This window comes from Hemicordylus capensis, chromosome 5, assembly GCF_027244095.1.
Source record: "Hemicordylus capensis ecotype Gifberg chromosome 5, rHemCap1.1.pri, whole genome shotgun sequence".
NCBI lineage: Eukaryota > Metazoa > Chordata > Lepidosauria > Squamata > Cordylidae > Hemicordylus > Hemicordylus capensis.
Window position 1 is genome coordinate 180,741,212 of NC_069661.1, and position 17,583 is coordinate 180,758,794.

The 17,583-nt window shown below is 40.6% G+C and overlaps 1 protein-coding gene across 7 annotated transcripts in view; it reads right to left on the reverse strand.

The window, feature by feature from the left end:
- Nucleotides 1-1,800: 1,800 nt before the first annotated feature.
- NELL2 (neural EGFL like 2) overlaps nt 1,801-17,583 on the reverse strand; it is a 224,322-nt gene continuing 208,539 nt past the window's right edge. For 6 of the 7 annotated variants that reach the window (XM_053255341.1, XM_053255338.1, XM_053255342.1 and 3 more), the window contains 4 exons: nt 12,544-12,737; nt 11,250-11,426; nt 9,509-9,733; nt 1,801-2,525 (listed from right to left, as the gene is read on the reverse strand). In XM_053255341.1, coding sequence (XP_053111316.1) covers nt 2,475-2,525; nt 9,509-9,733; nt 11,250-11,426; nt 12,544-12,737 — 647 coding nt within the window. In that variant the 3' untranslated portion in view covers nt 1,801-2,474. The remainder of the gene's footprint in view (nt 2,526-9,508; nt 9,734-11,249; nt 11,427-12,543; nt 12,738-17,583) is intronic. The other variant, XM_053255344.1, reaches the window with a different exon arrangement.

The following is a 17,583-nucleotide window of genomic DNA, read 5'->3' on the forward strand; positions in this document are numbered from 1 at the left end:
GAGCAAACACTATCAGCGTCTCTTAAACACTATTGTTTAAAGAAGACACGTATTTCATTCTGCATGTTATTTAGGTCTTAAGCCTAGTATCTTCTGAGACCAAGGTCAGCTGGGCGTTAAGAAAATCTGAGTAATTGAGTGGTCAGATGAGCCATTAAGTGACGATGGGGAGATGTCTCTGAAATGTATCAACCATTTTACAAGATGTTCTAAACAATTAGGAGCTTTGAGCATTGATAGACTGAACATTTCCTTAGTCTTTTCTCATTTGCCCATAGGCTCTCAGCTTGAGAACTAAGAGAACCCTGAGTCCAGTGTTCATCATGCAAGCTGTAGACTTTTTGACACCAATTTTGCCCTTCCTCTTTTAGCACAATCCAAGTCTGATTTAAGCAGCAACTATTTAGGAGCATCCAGGAGTTATCTATAGTTACTGGCTGACATGAGCAGTTCTTAGGGACACAGAGTGAGTTGCAGAGCCACTGCTGCAGAGAAGGAAGCCAGGAGAGATCGAGCAGTAACACTAGAAGGGCTACTGTATTTCCTCCCATTGTCACAAATGGGAAACACATACCAGCCTTGCCACTGCTTCTGTCTCTGCAGCAATGGCTCTGTAAGCCCTACTTTCTATGTAGGGCTTATGTATCATGTCAGCCAGTGTTCCTGATTCCTGCTGATGTTAGTTTCATGGGATCCACAACTTTCAACAACTCTTCCCTCTCTGAACTAGAATGTCAGTTTCCCTTTTGTCTCATGGTACTAACTAAACACATCTCGTAATAAAATCACAACATGATCCCTAAACAGTATTGTCTGCTGTCAAATTAGGCCCTTGCATATCCATCGCATATCCCACAACTTCCACTGAAGACAACTGTCATTGCGTCTGAGTATCTAAGGGCAAAAACATGATCCCCTGACAGTTATTAGCAGACAGGAAAATGCTGCATAAAAGCAGCTCTGTTTTCAAGGAGCCTGCATTACTTCTTGAAGAACACTGATTGCTGCTTGACAGAATCTGTGGATAAAACAAAATCCCTTGAGTATCCATTATTTATAGACAAGGTCTTGAAGAGCAAAAAGGGGGGGGGGAATCCATCTGAAAAGTTTCATAGCTTTGATGGTTCACAGCAAAATGTTACATTCTTTTTGTTTCTTAATATTTTAGATCTTTCTTTATCTTTGTTGTAATTACCAGCTAGCCTGAATTCTATGTTTCGGCCCTACACATTGGTCAGCTACTCACCCTCAGTTACTGGATACAATGCTTTCATTGAGCTCTTTTCTATAAACACAAGTCTATAAATATTGTCTCATAGAAAGCCTTGGACTTTGTAGAAAAGAGTTGTATGCCAATTCACAGGCGGACAGTAAAAAGAGTAGGAAAAATAGTAACAGATATCGACGGTGAATGCTAAAATGGTCTGTGCAAACTCTCCAGGGATCAGAGCAGCTTGTGAGATGGTTTTGAGAGCCTGGAAGCCTTTCTGTAAAACTGCAATCCTATATTGTACTTACCTAGAAAGTAAGCCCCATTGAACACAGTGAAACGTGCTTCTCAGGATTGCACTGCAAGTTTCCTCCATGAAGAAAGCTTTTCCTAAACACTGCTGTAATGCAAAGTTTGATTTCACAGGAGGTGAAACCTCCAAATCTTGGTGATTTGCACTCTCTGTTTTATCAATACCTTAAGTAAGAGGATTTACTTACAAAATACAAAAAGAAATTCTTACAAAAAGTAAATACACCATTACTGAATGCATCCTATAATCCACAAACATTGCAAGATACTAAAAAATATAAGGTAAGAGAAATATTTATTTAAATTTTGCACAAGAACGAGCTTATACTGAACAAATTCAAGAAATAAGTGCAGTCAAACAAGGAAATATAGATGACTTCTCCCATCAGAAAACATTAATTAATTAGTCATGCCTGTGCATTGTTTTTACAGTAAATTGAATCAGGTTTTTACATTGCTGCAAAACTCTGCATTTCCAAAGATTCTTCTTAATTCAGATTTCTGGCAAATTCTGCAGTGAGTAATCAAACAAACTGGTGTAGAACATAAATACTGTTATGTTAAAAAAAATATATCTGTGGCCATGGATGAAGTGTATATTCAAAGCTCCAGAAAGCTTTTAGCTGCTTGAAGGTTTTGACATCTTTATGCACAATTTGTCAATCTGTCTCTAGTCCAATATATTACATAATGATGTCAAACACAAAATGAAACCAGAAATTGAACTTCACATCCAAACACAGGTTTATACATCTGAAGTTGTTCCTAGTCTTACACATTTCACTTGGACCGAGGAAACTGACAGCTCATTCAATTCAAAGCATTTCTGCACTTTAATTGGACAAAACGGATCTTGCTTCAGTTTTGGCTTTATACAATTTTTGGTCTACAAGTCTTTTTGTGAAGGAAAATTCTTTAACCAGAAACTGCCCGCAATAGATGATCATTAGCTTCACAGTTCCTGAAGGCACTGTGGATCCACTGAACAACAAACATGCCCATTCTGGAGAAAAGAAGAGAAAGATATTTACAACATTTCATACAATTTTGTCTAAAATCAACATAAGCATTTATCATGTGTACCTGGAGCAGCGCTCTAATACAAGAAAATGAACACACCTGAACTTGCTGTCAAATCGTTCTATGTGCAGTTCTGTCTGATGTGCCAGTTGAAAGGAACCTGAGGATTTCACATCACTGCCTAGTGAATATTGACCTAAACAGAGAGCACTGGAGCTCTTTCCAAGTGTTCAGCCATGTGCAATGGAGTACACAGGAGGAGGTCTCAGGGTTGAGGCTCCACCCTGACATATGCGTCTTCATTCAAATGCCTGAGGGGAGCCCTCCACATATACAGCCGTATCTGCAGAGGTTCTCTAATGAATGCATATAGGTCAAGACTGGAACCTGCCACCTCCATCCCACCTGCATTCTTTGTACATGAATTCCTGGAGCTGTTCACTCACTGCAGTGGCTGGTTAGCTAGTTTGCTAGCTAGAATTATTGGATGCTGCTGAGGAGCAACTGAGGAAAGGAGGAAATGCATGCCCCTTACCTGTAAATGGTGGAAGAGGCAGGGGGTGAATCACTCAGCTCTGTGCAATTACATGGTGGCTGATTGGCCAGGTGCCCTTGCTGACACCAACAGCTTATTGTCATGCCAGAAGCATTTTCAGACAGCAAGATTTACCGCAAGTTTACTGCGAGGCTTTACTGTGAGTTAAAAAAAAACTGCGAGCAAAAAAATAATAGAAAAAATCTGACGCAAAAAGCGGATTTTTTTTTACCCCGGATATAAATTGGGAGACACTCTAACACACAATGAAAAACCTGAATCATGTATGAAGTGCTCCCTGGTAGCTTGCAGGGTCTTCGGGGTAAATCTGGCTAATATGTGAGCGCACACCCTCCATTCTGGTAGGGATGTGCCCTGAACTGGTCTGTGCACTCCCGAGAGGGTGTATGTGTGTGTGTGTGTGGGGGGGTCACTTTAAGGGACAGGGAAGGTGCTTCCTATTTGCCCATCCCTGTCCCACTGTTTTCCCCCCACCGGTGCTCTTCTAAACAGCGTAGGTGCAGGACTGCGGCGTTCCTGCTTAAGCCCCATTAAGCGCTGCCACACTCATGGCCAATGTGCACGCCATGGGCGTGACAAAGATGAATGGGGCTGCAAGCAGGAACGCTGCAGCCCTGCACCCATGCTGTTTAGGAGAGCACCGGCAGGGGAAAGAATTGGGGCAGGGATGGGCAGGTAGGATGCACCTTCCCTGTCTCTTAAAGTGACCCCGCCCTCCAAACTGGCTCAAACACAGGACCTTTGGACCAGTTAGCCGCTCCAAAAAAGGAGCACCGGACCGGTTCCATGCACATCCCTACATTCCAGGGCAGATGTGAACTAAAAGCCCTGTGTGAAAAAGCTCCAGGGGCATCCAAACAGTCAGACGCACATACGCTGCTGAATGAGGGTGCCTCTGCCTCCGTTGCTTACAAGTAAGAGCATGAATGCCCTTGGGCCCTCAACTATCTCACAGCAGCAGCCAGTGGTTCTGATGAGCAAGCTGCCTCAGTAGTGAAACTGCAGTGCACTATTACCAAGAGACAACTGACTTTTTTTAAAAAAAAATTCAACTGTTTTGCAGTTTACAAAAGTGTTCTTGCCTGGACACTTGGAAGTGAGTCTTACTTGCCAAAGGTGACCAGCCAGGACAAGGCTTATCACAAGCCTGGCTTAGGCAGCATTTACATTAACTAAAGCTGTGGATTAATCAAAGTGGGGCAATGACTTTCAAATGACTGCATAATTCACTTTAGCTCAAGTACAGATACACAAGAGACAATTAGCCAGGTCTAGAAGCTAATTCAACTGAAGTACTAAGATTTTAAATTAGCTTAAATCCACATGCTTTGGTTTAATAGACTTGTAAATTAGGCTATGAATTCCAGCAAACAAGACTAAATAAGCTTTCATTCATGTAACTTGGTTTCAATGGCTTATGAACAGGGCTGTTATTTATGTTTCTCCTGATGACACAGCCTGATCCATATACATGCATATGAGTAGGGATGTGTGAATCAATTCAGGTACAAATTGATTTGTATCTGAATCTAGCTGGTTCAGGAGATTTGGAGACAGAAGAAATTGCCCCTGTGGTCCATTGGCTAGATTCAGGTCCAAGTCAAAGCGCCTAGATTTGGACATGAATAAATCCAGAGACTTGGACCACCATTTTGTTGCTATCTCAATCGCTCTCAATTTTGTGTGCCTGCAAAAGTTTTTGAAAATCCCACCCTCCAAGCTTCAGATTTATGACTTACAAGTGTGTATGATTCACTGGTGAATCTCGCTTGGTTCCAGGTTGGCTTGTTTCCATTCAGATCTTGTGTTGCCAGGCTTAACTGTGCCTGCATTGGCTAAGGGGAAGGGACAAGGGTAGGGGGGAGGCAGATGGAAGGATTTTCAAATGTACTTAAGGAGGGCTACAGTCACCATTCTGCCTCATGGGAGGAGAGAGAGCGAGAGAGAGAGAGAGCCAGAGAAGAGCTGTTGCTTGCTTTGCCTTGCCTTCCTTCCTTGGATTCTGCTGCTGCTCTTGCTCACCCTTGAAGATTGAGGAAAAGAAAAGAGATTCTCCCCCCCCCCTTTCCTGCTGCTGAGAGAGAAATTACTGCCTGCCTGATCTGTGGAAAGAGGGGGCTCCTTTGGCCACCAGAAACCGCCCCCCCCAATTTATTTTTAATTTCCCTGGCTTTTGCCCCTAGGTGGCTGCCCAACTGCCCTGACACCCCCCCCCCCCAATCTGAAGAGAAGAAAAGGAGAAGACTGAACTGAAGAGAAGACAAGAGAAGAGATACCACCACCAAATGAATGATGACCAAAGAATCGTTTTGCACCAAAGAATCCACTCTCGGAACACTTCAAAAACTGAAAATAAGAACAAAACCCTGTAGCCCATGGGCTTGTGGTATGCAGAGTGGTTGGCACCCCATTTGCACTACACCACAACCTGCTTTGGGCCACCCTGGCGCCACCCACGGAGGTATTGGGACTACTCAATCCCCATTATTCCCTATGGAAGAAAAAATAAAACCACTTAAACTTCAAAACTTCTTTTAAAAAATCACCCCTTTGGTTGATTTCTTTGGGATTTGGGTGATGGTAGCTGCTACCCATTGGGTGCTACCACCCAACCTACTCTGCTTCTCCCCTGACACCCTTCTCCAGAATAGATTCAAATTAAATTCAGGGGTCAGATTTGGGCTCGAAACAAATCTGGCTGATTTGATTCAAGCTCCAAACAAATTGAAAAAAATCAATTTTGCACATCCCTACATCTGAGTTGATGTTTGACGTGCTGAAGTCAAAATTAAGTTGTGTTTCTGAATCAGATGGACATTTCCTCAGAATATTCAGGGAAGGGTGATACAATTAGTTTTCCTTCTCTTTCTCAGCCTGGCTCTTTTACAGTACAGTTAATATAGAAAGGTGAGAAAATACAGCAATAAATTTGACAAACATGCTTTTAAATGCATGTTTGCATTTAAACTTGCACTTTAGCCAACTACAGGCACTTACGTGCCAATCCTAACCATTTTTGCTTAGACATAAGTTTCATCAGGCAGGTTCGTACATAATGTGGCAAGTAAGGTTGTTGCAAACTGCCGGTTCCCCAAGAGCTGCTACTTCTTTGACAGTCGTGTCATCCAAACCCAGAAATGCTGGGTTATCCTGCAGAACTTTCTTCCAGCAACCCATCTATAACCAAATCTAGGTTACAGATGTCGAGTTTCCAGAGGGAAGTGCTGCAGGATAATCTGACATTTCTGGGTTTGAAAGACCAACTGGCTCAGAAGTAGTGGCTCTTGCCAGGAGCACATGCTTATGGGGAACCAGTGGTTCATGGCAACCTTACTTGCTGCATTATGTGTGAATCCACCCATTGTTTGCAATAGAAATTATGATGGAACTACAAGTTACTATTGAGATGGAGCTGCCGAAAAACAGTTGCAACATCACTGAGTTGTATATTTCCCCACATTATAGGAAGAGAAACGAACTTGCATGGGACTGCCATTTTAGGTGGACATCCTGTCTTGAGAAAGGCATGTGGTTCTAGCCTTACAACTACAACAAGTTTGCTAAGGATTGCATTTAGTCTACTTGTCTTTGACTTTCTTGACTTGTTGCAGGACAGGATACTAGAAAACCATGGCAGCAATCCTAGCGTTTGCTTTTTCTACTTTCAATTTCAAGTGGTTTTGTGCCTAAGGCAGCTTTAGCTGATGCCTGGCCTTTCTGAATTCTTGAAGGATTTTGTGTAAACCTATTTTGCTGTAGCATGACTAGAGAGGCTTATCCTGCAGCTTTGACCTTCTATGTGATGCACTTTAAGAAGACAGCAGGATGAAGCTATACAAATGAGACACTTTGTACCAAGGCATTAATATTCTATTCTACTCTGCTACACTATACAAAGAGTACTATGGTATTAGTTTAATTTGAAGCAACTTTTTAAAATGCAGACATAAAATACTTGCAGAAGTATTATTTTAAGACAGAAATAACAGACATTCTATTTCAAGGAACAAATGTATGCACTCACTCTAGAAAAACCACTATATATCACTTTAAGGAACAAACCAACGTATGATGTAAATTTAGTTTACACATGTTTATAAGCAGCTCTCTCTATCGGTCTCTCTCCAAATAACATGCCCCAGCCATTCCTGTATATGCTCTTCCACGGTGAAATAAGTGTGAAACAGGTTGTAATGCAATATATTCATCAGTGGTCAGTGCCAACTTCTGCACAAATGATGGTACTAACAGAATTGTCTTTGCAATCAAGAAAATGTAACCTGGAGGTAGCCATCTTATGCTTGGTTCACACTGAAACCCCTTTGTGATTCTACAGTCAAAAAGTGATTCTACGGTGAAGGATGACATTAAGACTAAAAGTACCTGTCTTGCTTTTGTGAACCAGTCCTTAGAGTTTGCACTTCAAAATACACTACTTTGTTCTACTTACTAACATGTTAATCAGTAGTGGTTCTACTGACCATGTGTTATCACAGTGGCGCAGGGACGCAACCCTGTTACTTTTTCCCCTCCAGCGTCTCAGTAGGGATGCACAGCCTTTGGCTTTCTATGCAGAAATAATGTGCTGCTCTTGCTATTCCAACCATTTATTACCATCCCTCCTGTCTTAGGAGCATAAGAAGCTGTCTTATACCAAGTCAGACCTTTGGATCATCTAGCTCAGTGTTGTCTACACTACTGTCTGCCACTAGTGGCCGCGGTTTCAGACAGGAGTCTTTCCAACCCTTTCTGGAGATGCTGCCAGGGACTGAACCTGGGACCATCAGTATGCAAGTCCTATGTGGACTAGTGTCAGGACACCCTAAAATGAATGACGGGGAAAACCCACTGAAATGCACTGGCTCCTTCCAAATGGCCATGGAATGCATTGAATTCCCAAATGGCTGTTGGAATGCAACTCCATGCATTCCTATGGTTATTTGGAAGGAACCAGTGCATTTCAGTGGGCATCCCCTTTCATTCATTCTAGTACATTCCCAAGAGTTTACAAGACCCTTGAATTCTTGTAACAGAGCTCCCAAATTATTGCATCTATCTAAGTGAAAGGCGTGGCCACTGGGATGGGTGTGGCCATGGGGCATGGCTGTCAGGGTGGGTGTGGTTATGGGGGCTGCCACGGAGAGTGCACGCACTTCTGAATTTGTGACTACATCTTTGGTTATCAATGATAAATATAAGAGCACAGCTCAGCACAGGATCCCTCCAGTGGCTGTTGCTGGTATCTGCCTTATGTTTCTTTTTAGATTGTGAGCCCTTTGGGGACGGAGAGTAGGACCATCTTATTTATGTACACCGTTTTGTGCACTTTAATTGAAGAGTGGTATATAAATATTTGTTGTAGTAGTAAGAGCAGTGCATGATTTTTATAAACAGTACTTTACTCTATTGGGCAAAAGTAACCCATAATCTCTGAGTCTGTAGAGGAGACCCAAACAGGAGAGGGGAATTTAGATAAATGTCTATGGATAGGCTGTAATACTAAGCAACTTGCTGGGGAGTAAACTTTACTGAATGATATGGGACTTATTTCTAAGTTACATTTCATAAACTCAGCTGCATGGATGACATAATGTCCTTGAAATTATTGGAAAGACGTGGTCTTCTGCTTAGCTAATTTTGCTCTATTTATAGAAATCAGGTGTGTGGGGGGGGTGGGGGAGTATTAATACTTCTGTGAGTTCAGTACCAAATGCAATTTACCTCACATGTATATTTATGTTTGGGATTTGGGTGATGGTAGTTTATTCCAATAGCCTTTCCCTTGTGTCTTTTTTTTTTTTTTAAGGCTGCAGGATTCATGTAAGCTTTTAGCCAGCCATCATTCTTCCTGAGATAAATGTTTCTTCTTGACCCTGAGGAATACTAAAGACCCAAATTATCATGTGCATTCCATTTCCTTCTCTTTAAAGCAAGGAAGCAACAGCAGTATTTCCATTTCTGCCACTCCAGAACATAAAAGTGTTTCACCATTATAAAGTTTCAAGACTGTTTGGTAGTTCTTTCTCTCGACAGAAAGCATTTTGGTTGGTAGGATGATATAGCTTACAGATATCAGAAAATCATTTGGTATCTTTAAGTATATTCCAATGGCAATGGGGGGGGGGTGACAGCAAGATCAGCCATCACAGGCTGTTTGCTGCTTTCCCCACTAAGGTCACATAGCACATGGACTATGAGATTTCTGTTCTGCCTGTACATCTAACCCATTATTCTGGTTCTTGACTGCTCCACTCTCTTGTCAGAAAAAACTGATGCTAACAAAATAGGATGTTCTCTATTAAAAGTATATAAACAGACATCTCATGACTAGACTAAACCCATTAAATATTTACAAACCATAAAACCAGCTAGAAAAGTGCTTTGATAGTATGATTTTCATTCTCTTCTACCTTGCATTGGCAGAGGGTGCATTCTGTGCCATGCTTAATCCAAGAAGATCCAGTAAAGCGCACCACATTAGTTTCATCCAGACAAGTCTTGGTGATATCATTCCGAATGGTGTCTGCCTGACAGGGGTCAGTGATACAGTGAGGGCAACACTCATTCTCAGGGAGTACGCTGAATTCACACTCCATTTCTGGACAAGGCAAGGGCCAACAGTCTACTTCACCCTGCTGTGTGTGTGTGAAAAGATGAAAAAGTATCAATGCAATGTGTTCTGATGTGATGTTGACCTTTGACTATTAAAAAAATAATATACAATCACCATTCTCCCCTTAAAAAGGAATGGGTTGCTATACTGGGCCTGTGATTTCTTGAGGCTCAGCCCATGTGATCAAGAAAAATCACAGAGCACATGAACCACAACTGCCAGGCAAAACAGAGAAGCATACACAGTTTTCTCATTCCAAGCTCAAATCCATTTTGCCCCACCTAAGGCCCATCTTCTCCAATATGGAACTGCCTGGATCCAAAGCTCGGCCTCAGTGGCCCTGCCTCTCTAGTCTGCCGTTAACAGTAATTCAGATGGTGAGTACCAGAGAGTTGGCCTTTTGAGCAGCAGCACGACTGTAGAATTCCATTTCCAGGGAAATCAGACATGAACACTTGCTTTCCATCTTCATCTGAATGGTTAGGACCTTCTTCTTTCAGAAGGCTTTTTATAGAAGGTTTTATTTGATTACCTCTGATAATTTTACTTGCTTCTACTGCTGTTCTATTCTATATAATTTGGCTAATCTGTGGTTGTGTTGTTATTTTAATGTTTTTATTGTTTTACCTATTTATTGTTTTATTATTTGTATTATTTTTAACAGTTGTGTAAGCTGCTTTATTCTTCACAAATGATATAAATTTGTTAAATTAAATCTTTTCTTGTGTCCTTGAACCAATGTCTTTTTATTCTACTTTTATGTAGCAATACATAAGTTTAACTCTCCCTTTACTAGCAAAACACATTTCATTATCATTATTAATAATGATTAATTAATTTCAGTGAGACTTAGTCATGACTAACTTAGTTTGCCACTGTAAATGGCAATATAATGCCTAAAATGAAAGATACATAAACAACTAATATATTCCATATTCTAAATTTGTTTACAAACACTAAAGATGAGAAATGGATAATAAATAATTAAGGGTTCAGTCAAGGGAATGCTGAGCATACTTAAGTTCAATTGATTTCAATCAGACTTTAGTACTAAACACTTACTATTTATATAGTTCCACTGACTGACATCTTACTAGTTAAAATATCAGCCACTGATTTCAACAGGTCTTGAATATTTGAATTGAACCTTAACTTAGGGGAATTTTGTCTTTGTAATGTGGCTGAATGCTATTGCTTTGAATGAATATTTGCAGCCCACCCATCAGGTTTCAATGATTTCAATTTGCTCTTTCATCCATGATTGATAACAAGATACTATTTCTGTTCCCTAGGTCCATGATCTCCATCTATAGCGTCAATCAAACACATTTCATGGGTAATAGATTTTTATTTTGTGATTAAATGTGTGTTAGCCATAGGACTGAAATTTGCTATGATAATCTGAGCAATAAAAGATTTAATTACATAAAAACTGATGGAAACAAATATGAATGAATAAAACCAATTAAAGTAAATATAAATTATCAGAGGTTGCAGATTGTTTTGATTTAGTTGCCTACTGCTGTAGGAAGACTTACCAAACATCGGCATTGCTGACAATTTTGAACCCAAGTATCTCCACTGTTGTACAAGATGTCCCCACTTTGGTGCAGACACTGACTACTGAGCCTTGGGTCACATTCAGGACAGCAGAATAGGTCAACAGTGGGGTTCTCACAATCACAGACCATTCGCCGACACATTACATATCCACTCTATGGTTGCAAGACAGAGCAGCATACAGTAATAATGAGAAACAAGTTGCACAATTATTGTGAGGAAGGTGAATAGGTAATATTGTATTTAATATTTTGCAAAACAACAGGACTAGTATAACATTAAGTAAAAGATTGTTTCATGCAGTGGCTATTCAGATGTAATACCAAACAATAGCCTGGCATTACATGCATAAGCCTCTGGTTCATGCATCTGTCTTCCCCTTCCCCCTCCCATGGTTGGCATTGCAAGCACAAGCAGGCATAACTTTCTGGCTTGTGCTCATGTACATTGTCTAAAGATTTCCAAATGCAATTTGTTGCAACGCATAATTTGCTATTTTGTCTGGCCCAGCAAACTATAGTTTATAGAAACCATAGTTCACCTGTAAACCACAGCTGCAAACCACAGTTTGACTATTTAGCAAACCTGGTTTGTGCAGATCATAGTTTGCCAGTTAAGTTAAACTGGCAAACTATGGTTGGCTGCAAACTGTGATGGAAAGTTTCTAACCTTCACATGCGAGGAAAGAAGGGGTGGGCAAAGAAAGGTAGTGAGCCCAAGACTCACTCTCATAACACCAAATCATGGTTTGGTTTTATGTCTGAATAGTTTCACAGTATGTAATTGACAATATGACTTGGTTCAAATAAGGACAAGGTATGTTAATTGACGATAGGATTATAATAGGAATAGGAATATTAAATGAAATGGCCAAAAAAAGGACATTGGGCTAGAAGGATAAGTCTTCTGTCTCTGTAATGCTGTCCTGCCCTGTTAACTAATTATTTTCTAATTTATAATAACATATCTGAGACTTTTGATTAAAATAATATCCCACACTCAAAATTTTACATCAACTGGAGCTGCAATTTTGGTGTAAAAGCTATAGTTCTTCTGACAGCTAGTATTGTGTTTGTTTGTATCTCATACCTCTTTTAGATAATGCAATCCTTGTGCTCAATTAATCCTGTAATACCAATGTTTACTTGTTTTCCCGAGGAAGCTATCAGATTTTGAAATCACCCAGAAAAAAAAAACTTATTTTATTTCCCCCTCTTTTTTGCACCTTTCCCCATTCCCATGGCATCCCATGCTAACGTTGCTCAGACTTACTTGGCAAGAGCAGACAGAGCACCTATCATTCTCCAAAACCCAAATCTGCCCATTGTGTTTGATCTTGCCTTCATGGATACAGTCTCCCGTGCAATTCTTCCCATGGGGACACCGGCAATCATAACCACCATCCAAGTTAAAGCAAGTTGTGTCATTGGCACAGCTGTGCCTCCCAGTTGCACATTCATCAATGTCTATAGGAAGAGGAAAGGGATGCTTTTAGACTACAATCTGTACAGCAATTGGCCTGCCTGCAACCAACAACATAATGATCTCCAGCCATTAAGGCATTAGTTCCATGCTAATTTGCATCTGACCTAAACAGCTGCTCACACCGCAGTAGTCTTAGCTCTCTAGTGCAACAGCATATGCATAGGAGGAGTGGTGAGACTGTGCATGGGCACCCAGTACATCCCACAGAGCCTCCTTACATGCAAGGTTCATCAGCTAGGATGTTCTACTTCTGTGTGTGCTGAACAACATTTTAGTTGTGCTAGGGAGAGCTGAATTCTTGTTGATCTTCCCTTCCTACTGAAATCATTTGTGCCTCCCTAAAATTAAATAAATAAATAAATTGCTTAGGGCTTCATTCATTACAAAATGGAATCATGAAATCTAAGATACTGTACCACCTTTTATAGATACATTATTCAAGTGACAGAAATATCTAAGTTCCTTCTACCTAACATACAATAAAAGATAATCAACTATATCCAGAAAGAAAGCTTAATGGATCATCTTCCAGAAATTGAATGTATAGAAAAGGATCATCTTCCAGATATTGAAGAATACTTTACAAACATACATTTCAGTAATACATGTACACATTTAAAATTCCATGCTGAATTTCATTTTTAAAATGTTGCAGAACCATAAACAATTTTTTTCTTAAGTCTTCTAAATGAAAAAGAACCAAACACATTGTGCTCAATCTGCTACTGAAACATTAAAGAACAGTTACACATACACACAAATGTTGAACATAGTCTTTAATTTAAATAAATTAAAATTAAACCCCACCATGCTCTTATAATTTTAAAAATGATTGGCTGACATCCACACTAACTCTGTGCCAATGTGTCAGGGCTTTATATCATGTGAGGAAAGACAGGCAATCAGTAATCTCCTCTTCCTTCTGCAGCCATTTATGCCTCTAGAAATGATCTCCCTGAGGGTTTTAGGGACACAGTTTCACTAGGCACAGAGAGCTGTCGAGGGAAGGGGAGATCACTGAAAATTACCCCTCTTCCTTCACATGACAAAAAAAACCCTGGCACATCAGCAAATGATTAGTCTGGATGTTGGCTGTTTTTAATTGCAGTTTTCTATAAAAAGTAGTATTACTACTGTGGGAGATGAATTGAAGTAAAAAAATGCATTATCTAATCAATCATGCATCAGCTGTATTTAACGACTGACATGATGGGGAAAATTACTCAAAGTCGTCCCACTGAAATTAAAACACAAGTTAGGCAAAGCCAAATTTGTTCTTTTAATTTCAAGGGGACTACTTTGAGTAATTTCCCTCATCATGTAGACCAACTAGTGTTTGCTTTGAGGAGGAAAACAAACTAACCAATCAAACATATTTATTTTTTATTTATTTTTTACATTATTAAGACAATATACTAATTTGTAATCAAAGACTGCAATTCAGCTAGAATGACAAATTATGTTAAACAAATGTTGGAATTCTATAGTCATTAAACTAGTAGTTGGGCATCAGTCTAAATATGACCTAATGCATTCTCTAAGGGAATATTTAGATCCTGTCATTTGGGCAGGTACAGCTAAGGGTGGCTACATCTCTGTGGTTGGACTCCCTCCTTGGAAATGTATTTCAGAGAAGCATGCCTGGCCAACTCTCTGGGGAATTCTGCTCCATTAGCTGAAGAGGAGGAGGGACTGTGCTCAGTGGGAGAGCATATGCTTTGCATGCAAGGTATATGCAAGGTACATGGTACTTTGGAAGAGAAGCGACTATGAGGAGACATGATCAAGGTGTATAAAATCATGCATGGAATGGAGAGAGTGGACAGAGAGAAATTTTTCTCCCTTTCTCACAACAGAAAAGGAAATGTAATAAATAACAACAACAACAGCAGAACCCGGGGTCATCCCATGAAACCGAAGGTCGGGAAATTTAGCAGCCACATAAGGAAGTACTTTTTCACATTAATCTATGGAATTCTCTGCCACGGGATGTGGCTATGGTCACTAACTTGGATGGCTTTCAAAGAGGCGTAGACAAATTCATGGAGGACAGGTCTCTCAATGGCTACTAGTCTGGTGGCTACTGGCCACCTCCAGCCTCAGAGGCAGGTTGCCTCTCAATACCGGTTGTAAAGGTGCAACAGCAGGAGAGAGGGCATGGCCTCACCTCTTGCCTGTGGGCTCCCCAGAGGCATCTGGTAGATCACTGTGTGAAACAGGATGCTGGACTAGATAGGTCTTGTGCCTCATCTAGCAGGGCTGTTCTTATGATCTTACATGTTCAGTCCTTAGCATCATCAAGCAAAGCTGGGAAAGACTCCTGTCTGAAACTGTGGAGTGCTGCCAGTCACTTCAGATAATATGACCTAAGTGGATAAATAGTATGACCCACGATAAGGAAGCTAATATGTTCAAGACCTCCCTAGTTAATCTTTTGGCTGCATGAGTGTGTTGTGTGCTATTAATTTGCTTGTTTTATCTTGTATTTTTAAATGGTATGTTTTACTTGTTTTTAGTATTGTGTTAATTTTTTTATATGTAATGATTTGTGATCTGCTACAATAGACTTTGTGCTTAGCGATGCATATGAAGTAAGAACATAAGAATATAACGACCCAAGGTACAGTCTTTCCCTTGTGCACATCTTGTGCCCAGGCAGTTAGCCTATATATGTGTAGACTCTTGATCATTTGAATAAGAAAGTGAATACTGAAGAACTTAATTTACATGTCATTCTGGAAATTTATATATATTTTTTACTAGAGGAACAACTGAAAATGTGAGGAAATGAAACCTGCACAAATCAAATACACACTTGTATTATTTAGCAGCATCCAGCTTCATTATTTGCAGAGTACTATAGCACAAAGAATATATTCCTGCAAGAACTGACTTCAGAGCTTTGATTTTGGACTTGTAGCAAGCCACCATAAAGAGTGAATTATGCGGCTGACATTTTGTTTACAGCTGTTATAGGAGCACCAAACACCATAAAATACTGAGAATGCTGGGACCAAGCAGTGTCAATTACTGCTGAATGCAGCAAAAAGAGAAGAGAAGAGAGGCAGGAGAGTGGAGAGTCAGGGCTCCAAATTACCATCAGTCCCAGAGACAAGTGGCATGTTACTGTTCACTCCCATGTCATTTTTAAGAGATACAAAAGATTGTGAAGCTTCTGCCTCACACTGTGCTGTGTTTCAGTTCCTTTGAGTGTCATTTGAGTCTCAAAAAAGTCTAAACTGGAAAAACATTGCAGAGTCTAGCCAATTACTCAGAAGGTAATTAAGAATGGAAACTGTAATACATCAGTGTACAATAGGACTGATTGCTTACTTCCTCCCCTTCTTTCCTTTTATACATCATATCAACCCATTCTGATGTCCTAACTGTAAGAATGACTGGTTCCCAAGAAGACTCTTTCATTTGATTGATAAGAGTGGGCTTACTGTCAATTAACAAGTTTAAGAAGCCTGTTTACAAAGAGCTTGGTTGTGTATACGTTTCCAACACTCCTGGGAATGACTACCCATCAACTTCTATCATACATATTTAATTAGGAAAGATCTCTCTCTCTCTCTCTCTCTCTCTCAGTTCTAGGGACTCTAATGACTTCTCTGAGAATACATAGCTTGTACCCCAGTGAGGAAGTAACTCACCTAGTGCGCCAGAGGTTGCCGGTTCGAATCCCCACTGAAACACCTATATCGGGCAGCAGTGATATAGAAAGATGCAGAAAGGCATCCTCTCATACTGCGCGGGAGATGGCAATGGTAAACCCCTCCTGTATTCTACCAAAGACAACCACAGGGCTCTGTGGTCTCCAGGAGACGACACCAACATGACGGCCCAACTTTACTTTACTTACCCCAAGTTTAACATTTCAAGCTTTACTTAAAAATAAAGCTGGTTGATTTCATGGCTCTTGGATTTGCCCACACTCCCACTCAGTGATACTGGAAACTCAAATACTTTATTATTTCCCTTATCCCTTTGGGAACCAGACACTCTCTGGAAATTCCTCTTATCTGTATCAACCAGATACAGATTCAGACTCTTGACTTCTGATTCTGAAGGTACCCAGAATGAAATTTAGGGTGACAGAAAATTCAAGATTTGTTTGCCCAATTTGGTTTAATGAAATCATAACCAAAAGAAAAAAGGAAAAGGAAAAAGAACAATGGTTAATATTCTAATGAAGTATGCATTTAAGGAGGCTCTATGGGAATGTGCTAGGAGCCTGTGCACAACTCCCTCAGTTGTCTTATGTGCATGCTGTTGCATAAGAGGGACTTCTGAGCGCTGCTTACACTCTGTAAGCATTCTAAGATTGGAATCACATTGCTGCCCCTCAGCAGTGTTTCTGATCTTGCAGAGCACTTCCACAGCATGAGCAGTGCTCAGAAATCTTAGACCTCTGGTGCAACAGTGCACGCATAAGAGGGCAGGAGGAATTGCGTGTGGGGCCCCAGTTCATCCCTGAAGAACCATCCATTAGTCAGGATGTCAAACATTGGGTGGCTTCAGACAGCATGCAAAATCATGGTTTGAATTATGGATTGGTGCCACAGATTAGGGGTGTGCACAAAACCGGCTTGCACTCTTTGGTTTGATTTTGAACCCAATTTGAACTGGGGTGGCTAGGTTCGGTTTTGGTTTTGATCGAACCGCCCCCACCCCCCCGGGGCTTGGTTCAAATTCTAACCCAACTCGAACCGGTTCTAAGGGTTCTACGTAGGATATAATGGGGACTCAAACTGACCCATTAATCCCTATGCAGAACACCTACGGGCACAAAACTGGGGTAGCACCCAAGGGTACTTACCATCC